Raw genomic sequence first — 15394 nt, 5'->3', positions numbered from 1 at the left:
AAGTGAATATTGATTAAAAGTTTATATCATGCCTGGGTCCAATCATGTCTTCCAGTCAAATCAAATCTTGTAAATTTGATTTTTTTTCTTGAAATTATTGAATTTTTCTTTCTTCAATTTTGAATTGACTGAAGTAACGCTATATCTATATATTTTATCAGGTCCAGGAAGAGGCAGCCAGGCAACAAGTTCCTGGGTACGGTAAAGTGAACCCACCCATTGGAGTTGCTTCACCAGTAATGCCACCACCTCAAATGCAGAGACCAATATGTCAGATGCCTGAAGGTCCAGGTTCAATGCTCCCAAGCATTGACCGGTGGACTCCAAGGTAAAACTGTTTTCTTATTTAGTGCATATTAAATTTAATTACAAATGTTTTATCTATCAAAACTTTTTAGAATTGTTATGGTTTCTCTCGGATGATTTTTAAAACATGTTTCCCAGTGAAGAATTACATTTAGGAATTGATATTTTGTTCTTTGCAGTGGTCCCTTAGATTACTAATTGGATGTACCCAATCCTCCCTCTTGTAACATTGTATTTTTTCTGAAAATATCTAAAAATGTGATGAATTACATAACTAGAGTTTTAAAATTATTTTGACTTATTCTTATATCCCCAATAATTAACATAATATTTGAAATTTTAATCTAAAATTATTGCAACAAATTTTCTGGGTTTAATTAATGTGATCCTTCAGGTATGGGTGATCGATATGGTTATATTCAACTGTATAAATATTTTGAAATCTTATTTTTTTATAAGAGGTCTGCAATATACATATGATGACTGACCAAAAGAATACAAAAGTGATGAAATCTTTAAGAAGTAGGAACGCAAAGTTAAACATCTAAATAAGGGGAGTGAATAAGTATTTGGAACAGTGTGTACATCTAGGCAGCATTTTAAAGGAAAGGAAGCATAGTTGTAGGTATATTAGGAAATGAATTTTATTGAAGAAAGAAGCATTAGCAAGAAGAAGAGAACTGATCATGGGTATAATATGTTAAGTGTGAAGGAAAGGTTATAATATATGGAGCGTAGTGATTAATGGATGTGGGACTTGGTCTCAGAGGCAAGAGGATGACCATATTTAGGAAGGTTTTAAGGTAGTGTGTGGTAGATATGAAGAAAATAAGTTTGACAGAGAGGAAGACATATGCTGACATTTGAAATATGGTGGGTGAAGAGAGAGAGTTAATGGACAAGATCAACAAAAGCAGAGAAAGTGGTTGGAAGAAATATTGAAAAATAGTGATATGCTGAAGGCTGTGACAGAAGGAAAGGATGATGTTGGGTCGGTGGAGTAGAGGAAGAAATAGCTGGTGCCTTTTACAGCAAGAAGGCATGCAGAGGTTATAAATAAATGAGGAATGAAGTAGTGTAGGCCAAAACAGGTCAAACATGTTGAATGAGTGCCCTACAATAGTATATCTTTAGCTGGACTGGATTACTTAACACTTAACTTAGCAAAAACGTGGCATAAATTTCTCTCTGCAGTGATATAAAAAAAATTCAACAGGACTTTTGTGTGTTGGGGAGTTTCTCACTGAGATATCACTGAAGTGTATACAAGGAATCACATTATTCAATTAAACTTACTATTGCAATTGTATTAAATTCCTGAATAGATAAATAATTCCAATTTTTTCCTTAATGTTGAAACAACTGTAAGAATTTATCATAAGATTTTCTATATCATCAGATACTGTTAATGGCATAATAGAAAGTAAGTTTTTGGAAGTTAGTGCTGTCTTAAATGAACAATCACACAATTGAAAGTTCCTTTTGATATGAGTGGTTTATTGTAGTTGGAATGAGTAGTGAAAAAGCATGTCTATTGTCCAAGAAAACAATTTTATAGGCTATTTAAATAGCCAACTACCTACCTATGTGCTGGAAAGCTAAACAAAGCCCCTGAATAGCCATAAGTGTGTCATTATTTTTTAATTTACATATAATAGAGTTTATGATCTGTATTTCCATTCATGAACCTACAATGGAGAATATGCAAGGTGAATCTCATTCCTTCTATTTTTAGTCCATTGTTATCAACCTTGTCATAGTTGGCTCACGTTAGATGGATTTTGGGACTTATTTGTTTCTGCTGCAGAAAAATATACTAGGCTGATATTTTTATTAATAGTTGGTTGTAAGGTATGCATATTATTTGCACAGTTTGTAATATCACTTTTCTCACAATACTCTTTTTTTATTTCTAGGTATACTTGTAGCACTCAGCAAAACTCAAGTATTAGGCAAACAACTCCCAACCAAGTAATGCCTCTGCCAGGAGTGCAAGGAAACCTGTTGGCAGTAGGAATGGCAGGAGTACATCCAGGAGGTGGGGGACAAGAAGGCCCTCCTGGACCGGCTGGTCATGCTGCAGCATCACAACCACCCTTGCACAAGCAGGCTCTTCATCAACTCCTTTACACCCTCAAGAAACCAAATACTCCCGAGCAGCAGAACCAGATTTTACAGATTCTCAAGAAAAATCCTCAATTAATGGCTGCTTTCTTGAAACAGAGACATGTTCAGCAGCAGCACCAACAACAACCAATGCAGGCCCAGCAGCATCAGCAGCATCAACAGATGCTCCAGCAACAACAGCAGCAACAGCAACAACAACAGCAGCAACAACAGCAACAGCAGCAACAGCAGCAACAACAACAGCAGCAGCAACAACAGCAGCAGCAGCAGCAGCAACAACAGCAACAGCAGCAACAACAGCAGATGCAAGCAGGAATGCAGGGAGTTGGGATGCAGCCCAGAATGCAGATGGGTGGAGGGATGCAGATGCAGGGTGGTCCACCGCCCCCTGGCATGATGGTGGGGCAGGGCAATGCCGTTCCAGTGGGTCCTGGGGGGATGCAACAACAACAACAAGTTGGAATGGTCGGTGGTCCAGGGCAGTCTCCAATGATGACTCCTCAGCAGAGCTGGTATAAGCATCAGTTCATGGCAATACAGAGGCAACAGCAAGCCCAACAGCAGCATCAGCAACAACAACAGCAGCAGCAGGGTGGGTTCCAGCAACCTCCAACCCCTCCTTATGGTCAGCGGCCTCCTAGACAGCCACACCCAGCGGCCATGGCATTTGCTCAACAACAGCAGCAGCATGCTGGATTTCAGCAAAGCCCTGGCGGTGGCCCTGATGGCTACGGAGGTGGCCCCCAGGGGCCTCCCCAGTTTCAGGGGCAACCCAACCCACAGGCAGCAATGCTTCTGCAGCAGCAGCAAGCTGTTGCATCAGCTCAGCAGCAGCAAGGCCTCAAACCCACTCCCCCTCCCATGTCCCCTGGACAAGGAATGATGGGACCTCCAAATCCCTCGCAGGCCCAGCAACAGCAGCAGCAACAGTTGATGCAGCAGGTGCGTTCCCCTCCTCCTACACTTTCCCAAGCAGTGCGTTCACCACAGCCAAATCCATCTCCACGAGGGGCAGGTGGGGGGATGGTCGTTGGACAAGGCCAAGGTGGCATGATACCCTCTCCCCGAAACCAGCCTATCCCATCACCTCGTTCCCAACCAGTACCTTCACCCCATCATCACACACCAACACCCACCCATTCACCTCATCCCGGCATGCCAGCCCCAGGCAGTGGACCTGATAGTGGGGGACTGGGGAGTAGTGAAATGATGCTGTCCCAGTTAGGTGGTGGTGGACATGGAGGGGGTGGTGGTGGTGTTGTTGGGATGCCACATCAGTCCCCAGCTGGCCCAGGTCAGTTAGGCTTGGGTGGACCTGGTCCTGGACCTGGTGTAGGTGGTGAGTCCGATATGACTCCAATGACTCCTCAGGACCAACTGTCCAAATTTGTTGAACAATTGTAGTACCCGCCATATTATAATAATTGAAAGCTGACCATTGTTTTTGTATTTGAAACAAATTGTGTTCAGGTGCATCACTCCAACATCCATCTAAGCATGTGCTCTGATAATGAGGATTCAATTTTTATTCCCCACCCCCATCCCTCCTGTGAGCCCTTAATCCTCTGTGGAAATCGTCTTTTTGGGCTGTGGATAATTGCAGTGACTTAAAAAGTTGAAATGTAAATATTGTGTGATTTGTTATTCCTGAGGATGGAGCATTTGGGAGTCTTAAAAAAGTATTTGGCTACGTGAGGCTGTGTTAGTGCTGAATTAAAGATTGTGAACAAATTTAAAAGGCAAATGCACACAGGTGCAATTTGTTTATTTTATAATCTTTGCAATTACTGGTCTGTAGAAGAATGAAATTGCAAAAATGTTGTCATAATATTATGAAGTTGATAAAACTCGTGTGCGTTTTTCTAAGCAAATCTTGTTTACATTACTGTAAGAGTTAACACATTTGTATAGTTAGTTACTATGGAACCTTGAAATGCAATCACAACACTAGTTAAATCCCCCAAAATACTAGTTTTCCTTGTTTGCCACGAGGCCTCTCCTGTGCTTGCTCCTTAGAGATTTTTTAGGTAGTTGCTATTATTACCCTCCCTTAAAACCTCTTTTCCCATGAAGATCTAATTTTTGCTGTAAAATATGCGAGGACAAAACATTTCAGCTTATGGTGGTAGTTATTTGGTGTGAATGAGTTGGGGGCCTGAGTTGAGACGAACATCGATTTGAGTCTTGAACTCCCTTTGCAAAATAACCCCTCAGACTGTTGTGTGGTGCTTTTCTTTGCACACGGAAACTTTCAACAGCACGGAAAAAAATGGAGTGTGGGAACGGTATTTTTTGTCTCGAGAAGTTGCAGTGCCCTTGAGATTGCCAGTGATTTCAACATCAAGGAAAATTTTCATTTTTCATAGGAGTGCCACAAATTCATGAATCATGCCTGTAACATTTATAAGATAATGTTTAATATGAAAGATCTCAGATTCTTGATGTTGTGAAAACAGATGAGAAGTGAAATCACTGAATATTTGGGCCAGTTGGTGGTTGTGAAGAAGAAAGAAAAACAGGTGGTTCTCTGGGAAGACTTGCATTCTGAGCCGTATTTGGCTTAAAGAGACTTTCTTAAGGCTGCTGTTGACACAAGGGGATTCAAACTGTTTGGCACTCATCACCCATCAGGTTGTATGAAACGTACCCCATGTTTCCTTTAATTGTATATGTATATTTTTTTCTATAAAATGACAAAAAAATCTTCACCATTACATTCCACCAAAGTGTTTCCTGCAATTTTGAAGGGTGTGTTGTGCTGTGCAGTTTGACCTGTTGGTTTGGATTGCACTGTGATTCCCGTGTCTGCCCACCTGTGCAATACCTAATATTTCCTTATTTATTATGGATGGTAGCATGTTTAGTGTAGTGATCAATATTTGAAGCGCTCAATGTACAGTGTAAAGTGTTACTTCAGTTTGTACATAACTGCAGAATACAGTAATATCTGAAAGTTGCAAAGTTATTTCTAATTATTATTACCGGATTGTATTTGAAATTTGTTTTCCCATGTTACAAAACAAGGACTTTATGTAAAAACTGAATCAAAAGACATTGCAAATTTGGATATTTCTGTTTTCTGGAGTATATGGTCAAGAGCATTTGATGATTTTATAATAAATCTTGACAAAATATTTTCAGTGTTTTAATATCAATTTTGGTACCTAGCAACCCAACCTGTGATACAATTTTGTAGCTATTTGACAATTAAAGGTTCTTCATGCAAGAAATCCCAAATCAATGTTGGAATTAGCTCCTGATTTTGGCTTTGAAGTAATATGAAAAATATAGGAATACTAATGTATTGAATAAAAATGAAAATAATTTTGCCAGTTAATCATAAATGTTCACTATAACATTATGTTTATTGATGTCCCCAAGATCTGCTGCTAAAATTTTGACCATTACTTCTAAGTTCCAAATCATTTCTTAGAAACGTTGAAAAAGTATTCGTCAGGGAATATTGATACCTATGTTAGTTAAACATGGGTAATGATTTTCTTTCAGGTTCCTCTTGTTTGTGAAGTTAAATCAAAATGAAAAACTTCCCTTCTGGGACTGTTATCCAAACTAAATATAGTGAGTTTCTACTCCTTAAATTTTGTGTAAGAACATTATACTTGTCAGTGTGTGAAACAGCTCATGAAACATTTTTAGGTCGAAGTATTGTAATGGGTTGCCCTTAATACATTTTTTTCTTATTGTGCCATAAAATTTCATCAGTTGTGTGGATTCATAGTTTGCAATTGTTCATGGTAGGCAAAACTTATGAGAGATCAAATTTTCTGAAACAATTTTATAAAGAGGAGAAGTTATTCTACAGCTGTTAGGCAACTTCTAAAGGATGATGGTTTTACATGCATATTCACATGTAATTCTATGCTTTTGGTATCTACAGGTTTTGCCTTACTGACATGATATATAAGAACCGAAACCTGGTTTGAAAATTAAAAGGTTCCTCATTCAGACTCAATAAAATTCATGTCATTTAGTTAACCAGAAAATCAGTTTCCTCTAGTAAAGATAATCTGTGGCTTTTATTATTTTATTCCCTGCATGATGTCATAAATGTTAGCATCTCTGAGAGTTAACCTGTAGGAAGCTGTGGAAATCACGTACATCCCAGCATATTGTGCTCATTTGATGAATTGTAAGTCTACTTGTCATGCATCACCTCTACCTTTTCATCAGGTGCTCTCACACATTGTGTGGCCCTTGTTGATGCCCATTGAATATGATTTGGTGATGGAGCTAAGCCTTCAAATCAGTTTAAGGGATTCAGTGAAAGGTTAGGCTTCCTTGTAAGGATACCTTTGCTTTCAAATTTCAGTAACATTCCTTGTTGCCCTGGTAGTGTTCGTAATTTTTTCTTACTGACAGTGCTTTAGCTATCGTGTGCATCCATATCCCCTTTTTTCTGTAAGCTCTCTGTATCCTCTCATTGCTTATTCTAATGCACTTCTTTCACCTAATTTGTTTCTCACCTTAGTTTATTATTTGTTTTCATATTTTCTTTTTTCTAATTCTGTATTTATATTCTTCAATGTCCCTATTATATATCTCCCTAATCACTTTTAATTCTTAGTTTCCTCAAATTTTTCTGATTTACTGTTTTGTTTGTGGCTTTTGACACCCTTCTCTTGAATGTTCCTTTCTTTCTTATTACACCATCACCTTGTCCTTGCATATACTTAATTAAACTATCCATGTTTGGTTTCCTAAGTGCCCATGTCACCTTTTCCATCATCCACACCCACATTTGAAAAGCCTCCCAATCTACCCCTATCATCATGCTTCAATGACCATAAATCCATTTCCATTTGAAACCAGTCTCCTTATCAAAGTCTTATCAAGCCATTTCTTAGCATCCTTTGTCAACATCCCTGTTATCTATTCCCCTCTTGTAAGAGCTTATTTGCCCAACTAATTTGACTAGTTTGGCCCAAAACACTTCTGAAATAGGTAAACTGTGCAACTTGCTCTAGTTTAAAAACTCCTATTTTGATTCAATTGTTCCCGGCTTAACTTTGTGGAAATTCATTTTAATTAAATGAAGAATACAATGTATCTTTCCACTGTCTTTTATTCACGTACAACCAGTTTCAACGCTCAAGCGTCATCATCAGGAATAAAAGACAATGGAAGATACATTGTATTCTTCATTTAATTCCTATTTTGATGTTAACTTAGCTTATCTCTTTCTCAAAAACCAGATAATGTTTATTTTGTGTATGTTTATTCTCACCCCATACCTATTGCACTAACTTTCCAGTGCACTCAACAAATCTTGCTACCCCCTGGCATATTAAAGTTTATAGAGCTTCATCATCTACACACTAAACTGATTATATGAGTTGCCCACCATATTTTGAAACAAAATATTCTAGCCAAATTCCTCCCTCATAAAAGACATTGAATTAGCCCATAAAAACTCTTCCTCGCACATTTTCTTAAACCCTTGGGTAGTTCCATGGGACTAATATCCATCCCCATTCCCTTAATTAACTTCAATCCTTTAAAGCCCAATTTATCTCACGTTCAAGTAAGCCTTCGCAATAGGTTTCCTTATCTACATCATATTCTCTTTCTATATCTAAGCTTGTTTGCCTAATGTCTTTACCATCTTGTTCCTATATATATTCCTTCCATTTCCTTCGCATCTTCCATGGTTCAATTAAAACAATCCTGACTTATATTTTATTTTTGCATTTACTTTCTTACTTCCTGATAGTGCTTTCACCTTCATGTATGGTACACCTATACGTATCACCCTTCCTTGGTAAACTTTCCATATCATCCAACTGCATATCCCACCATGCTTCTTTCACTTTGTTTGTTTCTCACCTCAGCATATTATTCAATTCTTTATAGTTCCTTCCGCCTATTTCAAGTACCCCGCCCCCTTTCCTTACTTATGATTTTGCCTGTCTGCATGCACTCCTTTATTATTGATATAGTGGATGCTTCTGCATGCAATTTCCAAATGCATTTTCTCTGTTTTATCCTTTTGAATCTGATATTATACTTCATCATTATGATTCGAATTCCTCCTGGAAAACTTTTTGAATTAATTATACTGGTTCTAAAATTGTGCCTAACCATAGTATACGAGTGTGGTCCCAGAAGTACCCGACCCAACAAAGAAAACAAAATTTTTGGAAACAAATGTATTTATTTTTCAACATTATCTCCTTTCAGTTCTATACACTTTTCCCAGCGAATTTCAATAAGTTCATTACCCTTTTTATAATAACTCTCTTGCTCCTCAAAATAGCCATTAACTGCCGACATCACTTCTTTGCGTTTGGAAAATCTTTGACCTCTTAGCCATTTTTTCTAGTTTGCAAACAGAAAATAATCCAAGGGGGCTAAATCTGGCGAATGAGGTAGCAATTCAAACTTAAATTCATGACTTTTGGCCATTGCAATAACGGATTTGTGAGCTGGTGCATTGTCTTGATGAAACAGCACTTTGTTCTTAGCCAAACAGCACTTTGCTACCCAATATTTTACTGTTGTAAATGAAGGAGAATACTCACCCAGGGCAGAATCTAGTTGAGCTTTTATATTGGTTGGGGTGAGGCCTTTCAAATTAAAGTATTGTATCACATAATGATGGCCAATTTTCTATATTTTCACAAATTCACTGGAAATGTTCACTATTGATGGCTGCCAAACGAATACTAAGCAATGTGGCATCTTCAAACTTGAAACATATACTTAACAGATTACATACTTTCTAATACAGTGATAATTTTCAAACAACTACTGCCATCTCCAGGTCAGGCCAGGTACTTATGGGACCAGTCGTAATCTTAACTGATGTTTCTGAATCCCCAGGCATCTTCCATGTATATTTATGCCTTTTGTGGTGTTTAAGTGGTGGTCATGATAAAGCCATGTCTTTTGTAGAACTCGATTACTCTCTCCTTGCAGCCATTCCTTATTCCCAAGTATTAGTCTATATACCTCACTACCATTCCTAACTTCCCCTACCATCATGTTACAATCTCCCATCTCCAGCTAATGTTTCCTTCCAGGAACACCCACATTATTTCCTGGAACTAATCATATTCCCTGTCAACTTTTTCCTCCCTATGGTTGCTTGATGGCATCATCATTATTTCAATCTTAGGATTGGTTTACTGCAGCTACAACATTCTACTCTATTTGAATGCTAGGCTGCATATTGTAGGTAGAATAATGTGATGGTTTCTGTTGCCTTATATGTCAGGATACTGCGGCCCATACCGTGAACTTGATGACATGTGGACCTGATAAATGACCAGTTCATTGGTTCAGCTTTTACTTCTACAAATAATATTATGACTTGTGTGCTCCATATTTACTATACTTCTTCCCACCTATTTTTTCAATAATGTTGCCTCCCTTTGCTGGGTCTCTCCCCTCCACTATATCTCCAGTAATTCCCACTATCCTTCATTATCACCTTGCACAGTGCTAAAATATCTACATTTCCCCTCCACCTTATATTTTATAATTTTATGGTCGTCAACATTGTGCTAACATTCCAAGTTGCTATTCCAACTAGTTCAGCCCTCTGCTGTTCCGCTTCTTTTGCTTTCTCTTTGCAAGGATTTAATGAAATGACAACCATGAAGTCTTGCCCCTCTTGCTGCTGCACCAAACATCCAGCTGATTGTGCAGAGTCCCATAATTACCAGGACTCATTGTCATTATTATGTCCAACATAACAGTCTTGGAATAAATGCAGTGAGGGGGTTTCTTGTGACCTACCTCAAAAGTGTTTTCAATGTGACACCATCACTCACATGGCTGCCCCATGGGGGTCATACACCTTTGCTGCAGACTCGCTGAGGAACAGACACAGTGTGAACTACCTTTTGTCTGGCTCCTACTCATAGACCTATCTGGCATGGGTGACCATACCAGAAGAATTTAGGCATCATGAGAAGGCACAAACCCTTCCTTCACATTAGGGAGTAGTCCATGGGGAGGGCTGACCATTATATAATCTTAATTATTTCACTCTGAATCCTCTGGCATTTTCCTCATGTACCTACATTGGTTATTGAGCTAAGTGGTCATTATGACTTAACTTTCTCCTGCAGGACTCCATTTTTTCCATGTGGGCATTCTTTGTTCCTTAGCCATACTCCCCTACCTCACTGTTAATTCATCCCCTCATCTACTACTGCATTTCATTCCCCCGTCACGATCAAGTGTTTCCTCCCAGTAACACCCCTGATCACTTCCCCAAGTTGCTCATATTCTTGGTTAACTTTTTTATACTTATGAAAACTAATCAGGCATGTTGACCTGAAGAATAATCAGGTTTTTGGTTAAGCTTTTGCCTCTACTAATACTTAAGTGCCTAAACTTATGTGCAATATCCTTCTTACCTTTTGAATGAGTACTACTACTACTCATCTTCATGTTTATTCCCTACCACTATATACTTATTACTCTGTGACTATTGCTCATATAATTCCTGCTGTTTTTCCATATCACATCACTGAGGCCTTATGTGTCTGTATATACCATATCTATTTCTCACTTGATGCTAACTAACTCCTGGACCTCAGTTTCATCCCAACATCCTGTCTCTATTCTAAGAGATATGACCTTCTTTCCTACTGCAATCCATTTAGCTGTGCAAGGATTTCATGTGATTACTATGGACTCTCCACCCTTGCTGCCAGGTACAATAGTCCAGTCTGCCAAGTCCCATATTTATCAGGACTTGAATTATTTTGTTCCAGTTTGTGTCCATCATAGTTTAATAAGATAAATTTCTCAGGTGATTTCCTTTAGCCATTGTAAAATATTTTTTAATGTGAAACTGAAATGGCCACCCCTTTGTCGTCAGATGACTTTGCAGTTGCTTAACTAAGGAGCAGATGCTGCAATAACTACCTGATCTGCCTCCTACCCTTCAATCTATCCGGCATGGGTGACCCTACTAGGAGCAATTGCATATTTCCCACCGTCACGACTCAAGGGGGCATCAGAACATACCAGTCCTTCCACTACATCAAGGTTACCATAGTTCATGGTTAGGAATTTGGATGAAGGTTAGTTAAATCTGAATTAAATTCTTTCAAAAAAGTTTCAAGCATATTTAATGAGAGCATCTTGATTTTTGTCTATAATTATGTAGTGGGAGGAGCACCCCCATAGGGCACTCTTTTCAAATTGTGAAGGAACATTTGAGGAGGGGGGGGAGATAGCTGTACATTGACAATAATAACAAGACTTCAAATAGGTACCCCAGTAGTCAAGGGAGCTCATTTGTCTAAGGGTCATTTGGTTTCCTTGTCCACAATAGTTATTAAACTACAGAATGAGTAACTGATCGCAAAATGATTCTATTCTTAAGAAAATACAGCCTGGATTTTTTCCATAATCATTCTCTTATGAAAACTATACAAGCCCATGGATTTGTATTATTTACCAAAAATAAGAAGAGAAGAAAGCATCTTTTACAAGAAATAGGAATTCTGTTGGGGTACCACTGCCCCAATTGAAGTTTAACCTTGGAAAAATGTATTAATCTCGTGATAAAAAAATTATAAAAATGATTTTAGGGCAACTGAATTACATTTCGATAGTTGTTTCTCAAGTTTTTATTGTTCATGGCAATACCTAATTATTATTTCTTCATGTGTTTACACGAATATTTATCATGTGTATTGTTTTTCTATTTCATAGTTATCTCCTGTGAATTACTCTATACATATATGAATTAAAATGATGTGATGAAGATTTCGGATGCATTTATTTCCTGAATTTTTTACAGGACAATTATGAAAAAATTTGTGATTACTCAACAAATGATTTTATATTAAAATCCTGATCTCTAGATTAAAGCACAATGCATCAAAGCTGCATTATTTCTGACTAAGTTGCGCTGGTTATATTCCAAAATATTAGCTTACATGGAAATAAATAATTAGATGTTAAGTACATTTATAGATAACATAAGCCCGTAAGTACAAGTACCCATAGAACAGATTGCAAGAAATTTTAAACAGGGAAGTTTTGTTTTTATCGCTAAGATAGTCTAAAATTTTCAATTCAATTTCTGAAGGTTATTGTATTTTAGTTCTTGATGAATTGGAATTAATTTTCCTGACATATCCTTGATTGTGTCGAAAGCCTTCGGATAAAAAAAATTATTTTGGTTGCGTTACTATGCCTTAGAATAAAGTAATTTTTAATTTCTGCCATAACATTTTATTTTCAACCCAAGATCTATGATTTGCGTAAGGACCACTTTATGTACTTAGGTGCATAACTCCATGCAACTGAGCACCTATTATTCAAGCATAAATTTTGCATAATTTAGGAGTACTTGGCAACAATGTTGTGCCCATAGAAAAGGATGAACTGCTACCGGACAATCAGCCATGATGGGGGATTATCTTTAACCATAAGGCCTAGGTCCCCTCTAATATTACAGATCTTTTAGTCTAGGCTTGATTGGTTATGTAGAAGATTAAACATGAATGCAGTTATAATATTCAAATACATATAGAATATGTATGGATTCACTCAGCTTGGTGTTATTCATTGTTAGGAATGGCTGTTTGCTGTGGGCAGTATTAACCTTAACCACCAAAAAAACTAATATTTTTCTCTCACATTGAAATTTAATACCTTGAGGATAATGCCATCTGAATCCACTGCAACTCATACAATTCAGGATTTTAAAATTATGAGGCAATATATGAGCCTTCTTTGGAGCACCATTGCTCTTATAGTGCTCCTCAGGATCACTTCTCCTCTGGGATGGTGATCCTAGGAACACTTCAAATTTCTCTATAGGTACCCAGTAATGACCTAAGTATTAGACAAATGTCCGTTCTTGATGATGCCTGTACCAAGCATACAGAATCATCTTCCATTGTCATCGTATTGCCTCTTGACTTATTAGATTCCTTTTCCTTGAGCAACTCTCTTTATATCCAGGCTCCACATGAGAGGGTGTGATTCTACTCTTAAACGGTAGAAACCTCTGCCGGCAATATGCTTATTTGAGTGCCAAGTGGAAAAAGGTTTTACACAATATTAAAAGCCAAGGTTCATTTCAATTCTGAATTCCTTTGAGCATTAATTGATGCTCCCGAGAAAGTAAATAAAATGATACTCCATTACCCATACGCAGGAAAATTTCAATATATTTTAACTAAATTCACAGCTATGAGCTTATCATTAACTCAGAAGTACACTACTATTGTGTATCTTTGCAACACAGTATGACATACCATGATGCCCAAGAACTGATCATGTCGAGTCATGCCTAGGGCCTTGAATGCACTATTTTGTTGAGGATTTACATGCTTTCGACCATTGCAATTTACTGGTGAATATATGCAACAGTTGTTACCTCACATATTAAATGAATGGAACCAAAACTTACAAGCCAAATGTTTAAAACTTGAAAATAACAGTGAACTTAAGGCTTGCATCAAAACACTGCATGGGTTAACTATGATCAAATCAATGAAGACAAAACTTCACCTCTTTAAGTTGTAGTAAATGAAGTGTTATCATAACTTCCAACCAACTATATTTCTTGAAAATTCAATAACTAAAAACCTAGCCAATTATGATAACCGACTCTCTTTCAAATTACTTCGCTGTTTTATATTCGTCAATTAATGACATCTACAATTAGAGTCAACAAATGCTATATGTGCCACTAATTGACTATTAAACATAACAATTATGCTGGCATGATCTATTGCAATTTTAATAAGAGTTAGTTTAAATTAATTACATTCAGCCTAATGTTAGGTCGAATAAAATGAATTTGCCTCACTTAAACCGGATTTGATGAGATGAAATATTTCCATTATCTGGCTGCTCTTAAACTTATTTAAAATACCAATTGCATTAATGCCTATACACCAAGCATTTCATCCCTTCGATTACAGGAGTAACAAAAATCAGTATTGGAAAAGTAGAGTCCATTTCATTACCCTTTTCAGGCTTGTTGCATTAGGATTGTATGGAATGCGCAAATATTTCCACAGCATAATCATTGACATTGATATACTACACGTACGAAGTATACGGTCTATAACACATTTTTATTGATTTAATATATCTTACATTTCTTTCCTATACTCTCACGTACATTCTAATGAGTGAAATTAAATAAGCTTGTAGATCCATACACCGGCCAGGCCAATAAACATGCTGTGCGGGTCCCGAAGCTTAAAATGATGGTAGTGGTAGTTCTGCGCGCCTGGCGATGTTATGGATACAAGATATTCTCAATTTCGGTCTTCGTCGGTCATTTATAAGAATGACACCACTCTTCAGTTTACATTCTTGAATTGCTGCATCACATAGGGTACTAACAAAAAGAGAACATTCAGTTAGAAATACATTTACTTTTGGATCTATGGATAAATACTACAACAGATAGCAATATACCGGATCGTATTAGTCCTATCAAAAGTAAAAACGTTGTAACATTCCCAAAGACGGCATCGCGGACTTTCTTCCTCTCTTCCACTGAATCGGAGTCATCACTTTGAGGTTGAATTCTTATCATTTTGCTATAGTCAATTTAGGGTTCACAACAATATTCACTCCGCATGCACAAGAATCATCAGAATGCGACAATGTCACACTAATATTATCGTTGCTCCTCGCGAGGCTAACTTCCCGATTTTCTTCGAAGGCGGTTACTATGCGAATTAGTGGTGTAAAAACGAAAGTGATAGAAGATAATCGGAAATGTGATTTTTAAGCTGGGTTAATTGGTCCTTAATTATGTTTTAAAATTAGGAGTTTTTCAGAAAGGTATAACATTTCGATTCTTCTCTATCGACCCTGACAAGATATTATGCAAAGATGGCCGTACTTGAAAAGTTGAAAGAACTCGGGTGGTAAGCTCGTAAATATTATAAATATACAGTCAGTATTTTTAACTTGCCTACGTTTAACAGATATTTTAATCTTTGTA

The 15394-nt window shown here is 37.4% G+C and overlaps 2 protein-coding genes and 1 long non-coding RNA gene across 9 annotated transcripts in view; 2 read left to right on the top strand and 1 right to left on the bottom strand.

Moving 5' to 3' along the window:
- Nucleotides 1–5553, top strand: part of LOC139698059 (CREB-binding protein-like) — a 75278-nt gene extending 69725 nt beyond the window's left edge. For all 5 annotated transcript variants that reach the window (XM_071596928.1, XM_071596927.1, XM_071596929.1 and 2 more), the window contains exons 25-26: nt 162–328; nt 2223–5553. In XM_071596928.1, coding sequence (XP_071453029.1) covers nt 162–328; nt 2223–3837 — 1782 coding nt within the window. In that variant the 3' untranslated portion in view covers nt 3838–5553. The remainder of the gene's footprint in view (nt 1–161; nt 329–2222) is intronic.
- An 8938-nt stretch (nt 5554–14491) lies between these two features.
- LOC139698115 (uncharacterized) lies at nt 14492–15281 on the bottom strand. Its single transcript, XR_011702852.1, has 2 exons — nt 14860–15281; nt 14492–14779 (listed from the first exon to the last, which is right to left on the bottom strand). It is a non-coding gene; the product is annotated as an uncharacterized lncRNA (long non-coding RNA).
- Tdrd3 (Tudor domain containing 3) overlaps nt 15278–15394 on the top strand; it is a 54820-nt gene continuing 54703 nt past the window's right edge. For all 3 annotated transcript variants that reach the window (XM_071597035.1, XM_071597034.1, XM_071597036.1), the window contains exon 1: nt 15278–15317. In XM_071597035.1, coding sequence (XP_071453136.1) covers nt 15283–15317 — 35 coding nt within the window. In that variant the 5' untranslated portion in view covers nt 15278–15282. The remainder of the gene's footprint in view (nt 15318–15394) is intronic.

The sequence above is a fragment of the Hetaerina americana genome, unplaced genomic scaffold (assembly GCF_022747635.1).
Source record: "Hetaerina americana unplaced genomic scaffold, ioHetAmer1.1.p SCAF_8, whole genome shotgun sequence".
NCBI classification, from domain to species: Eukaryota; Metazoa; Arthropoda; class Insecta; order Odonata; family Calopterygidae; genus Hetaerina; species Hetaerina americana.
The sequence above is the reverse complement of the archived record's forward strand: the minus strand, read 5'-3'. Positions and strand labels throughout refer to the sequence as shown.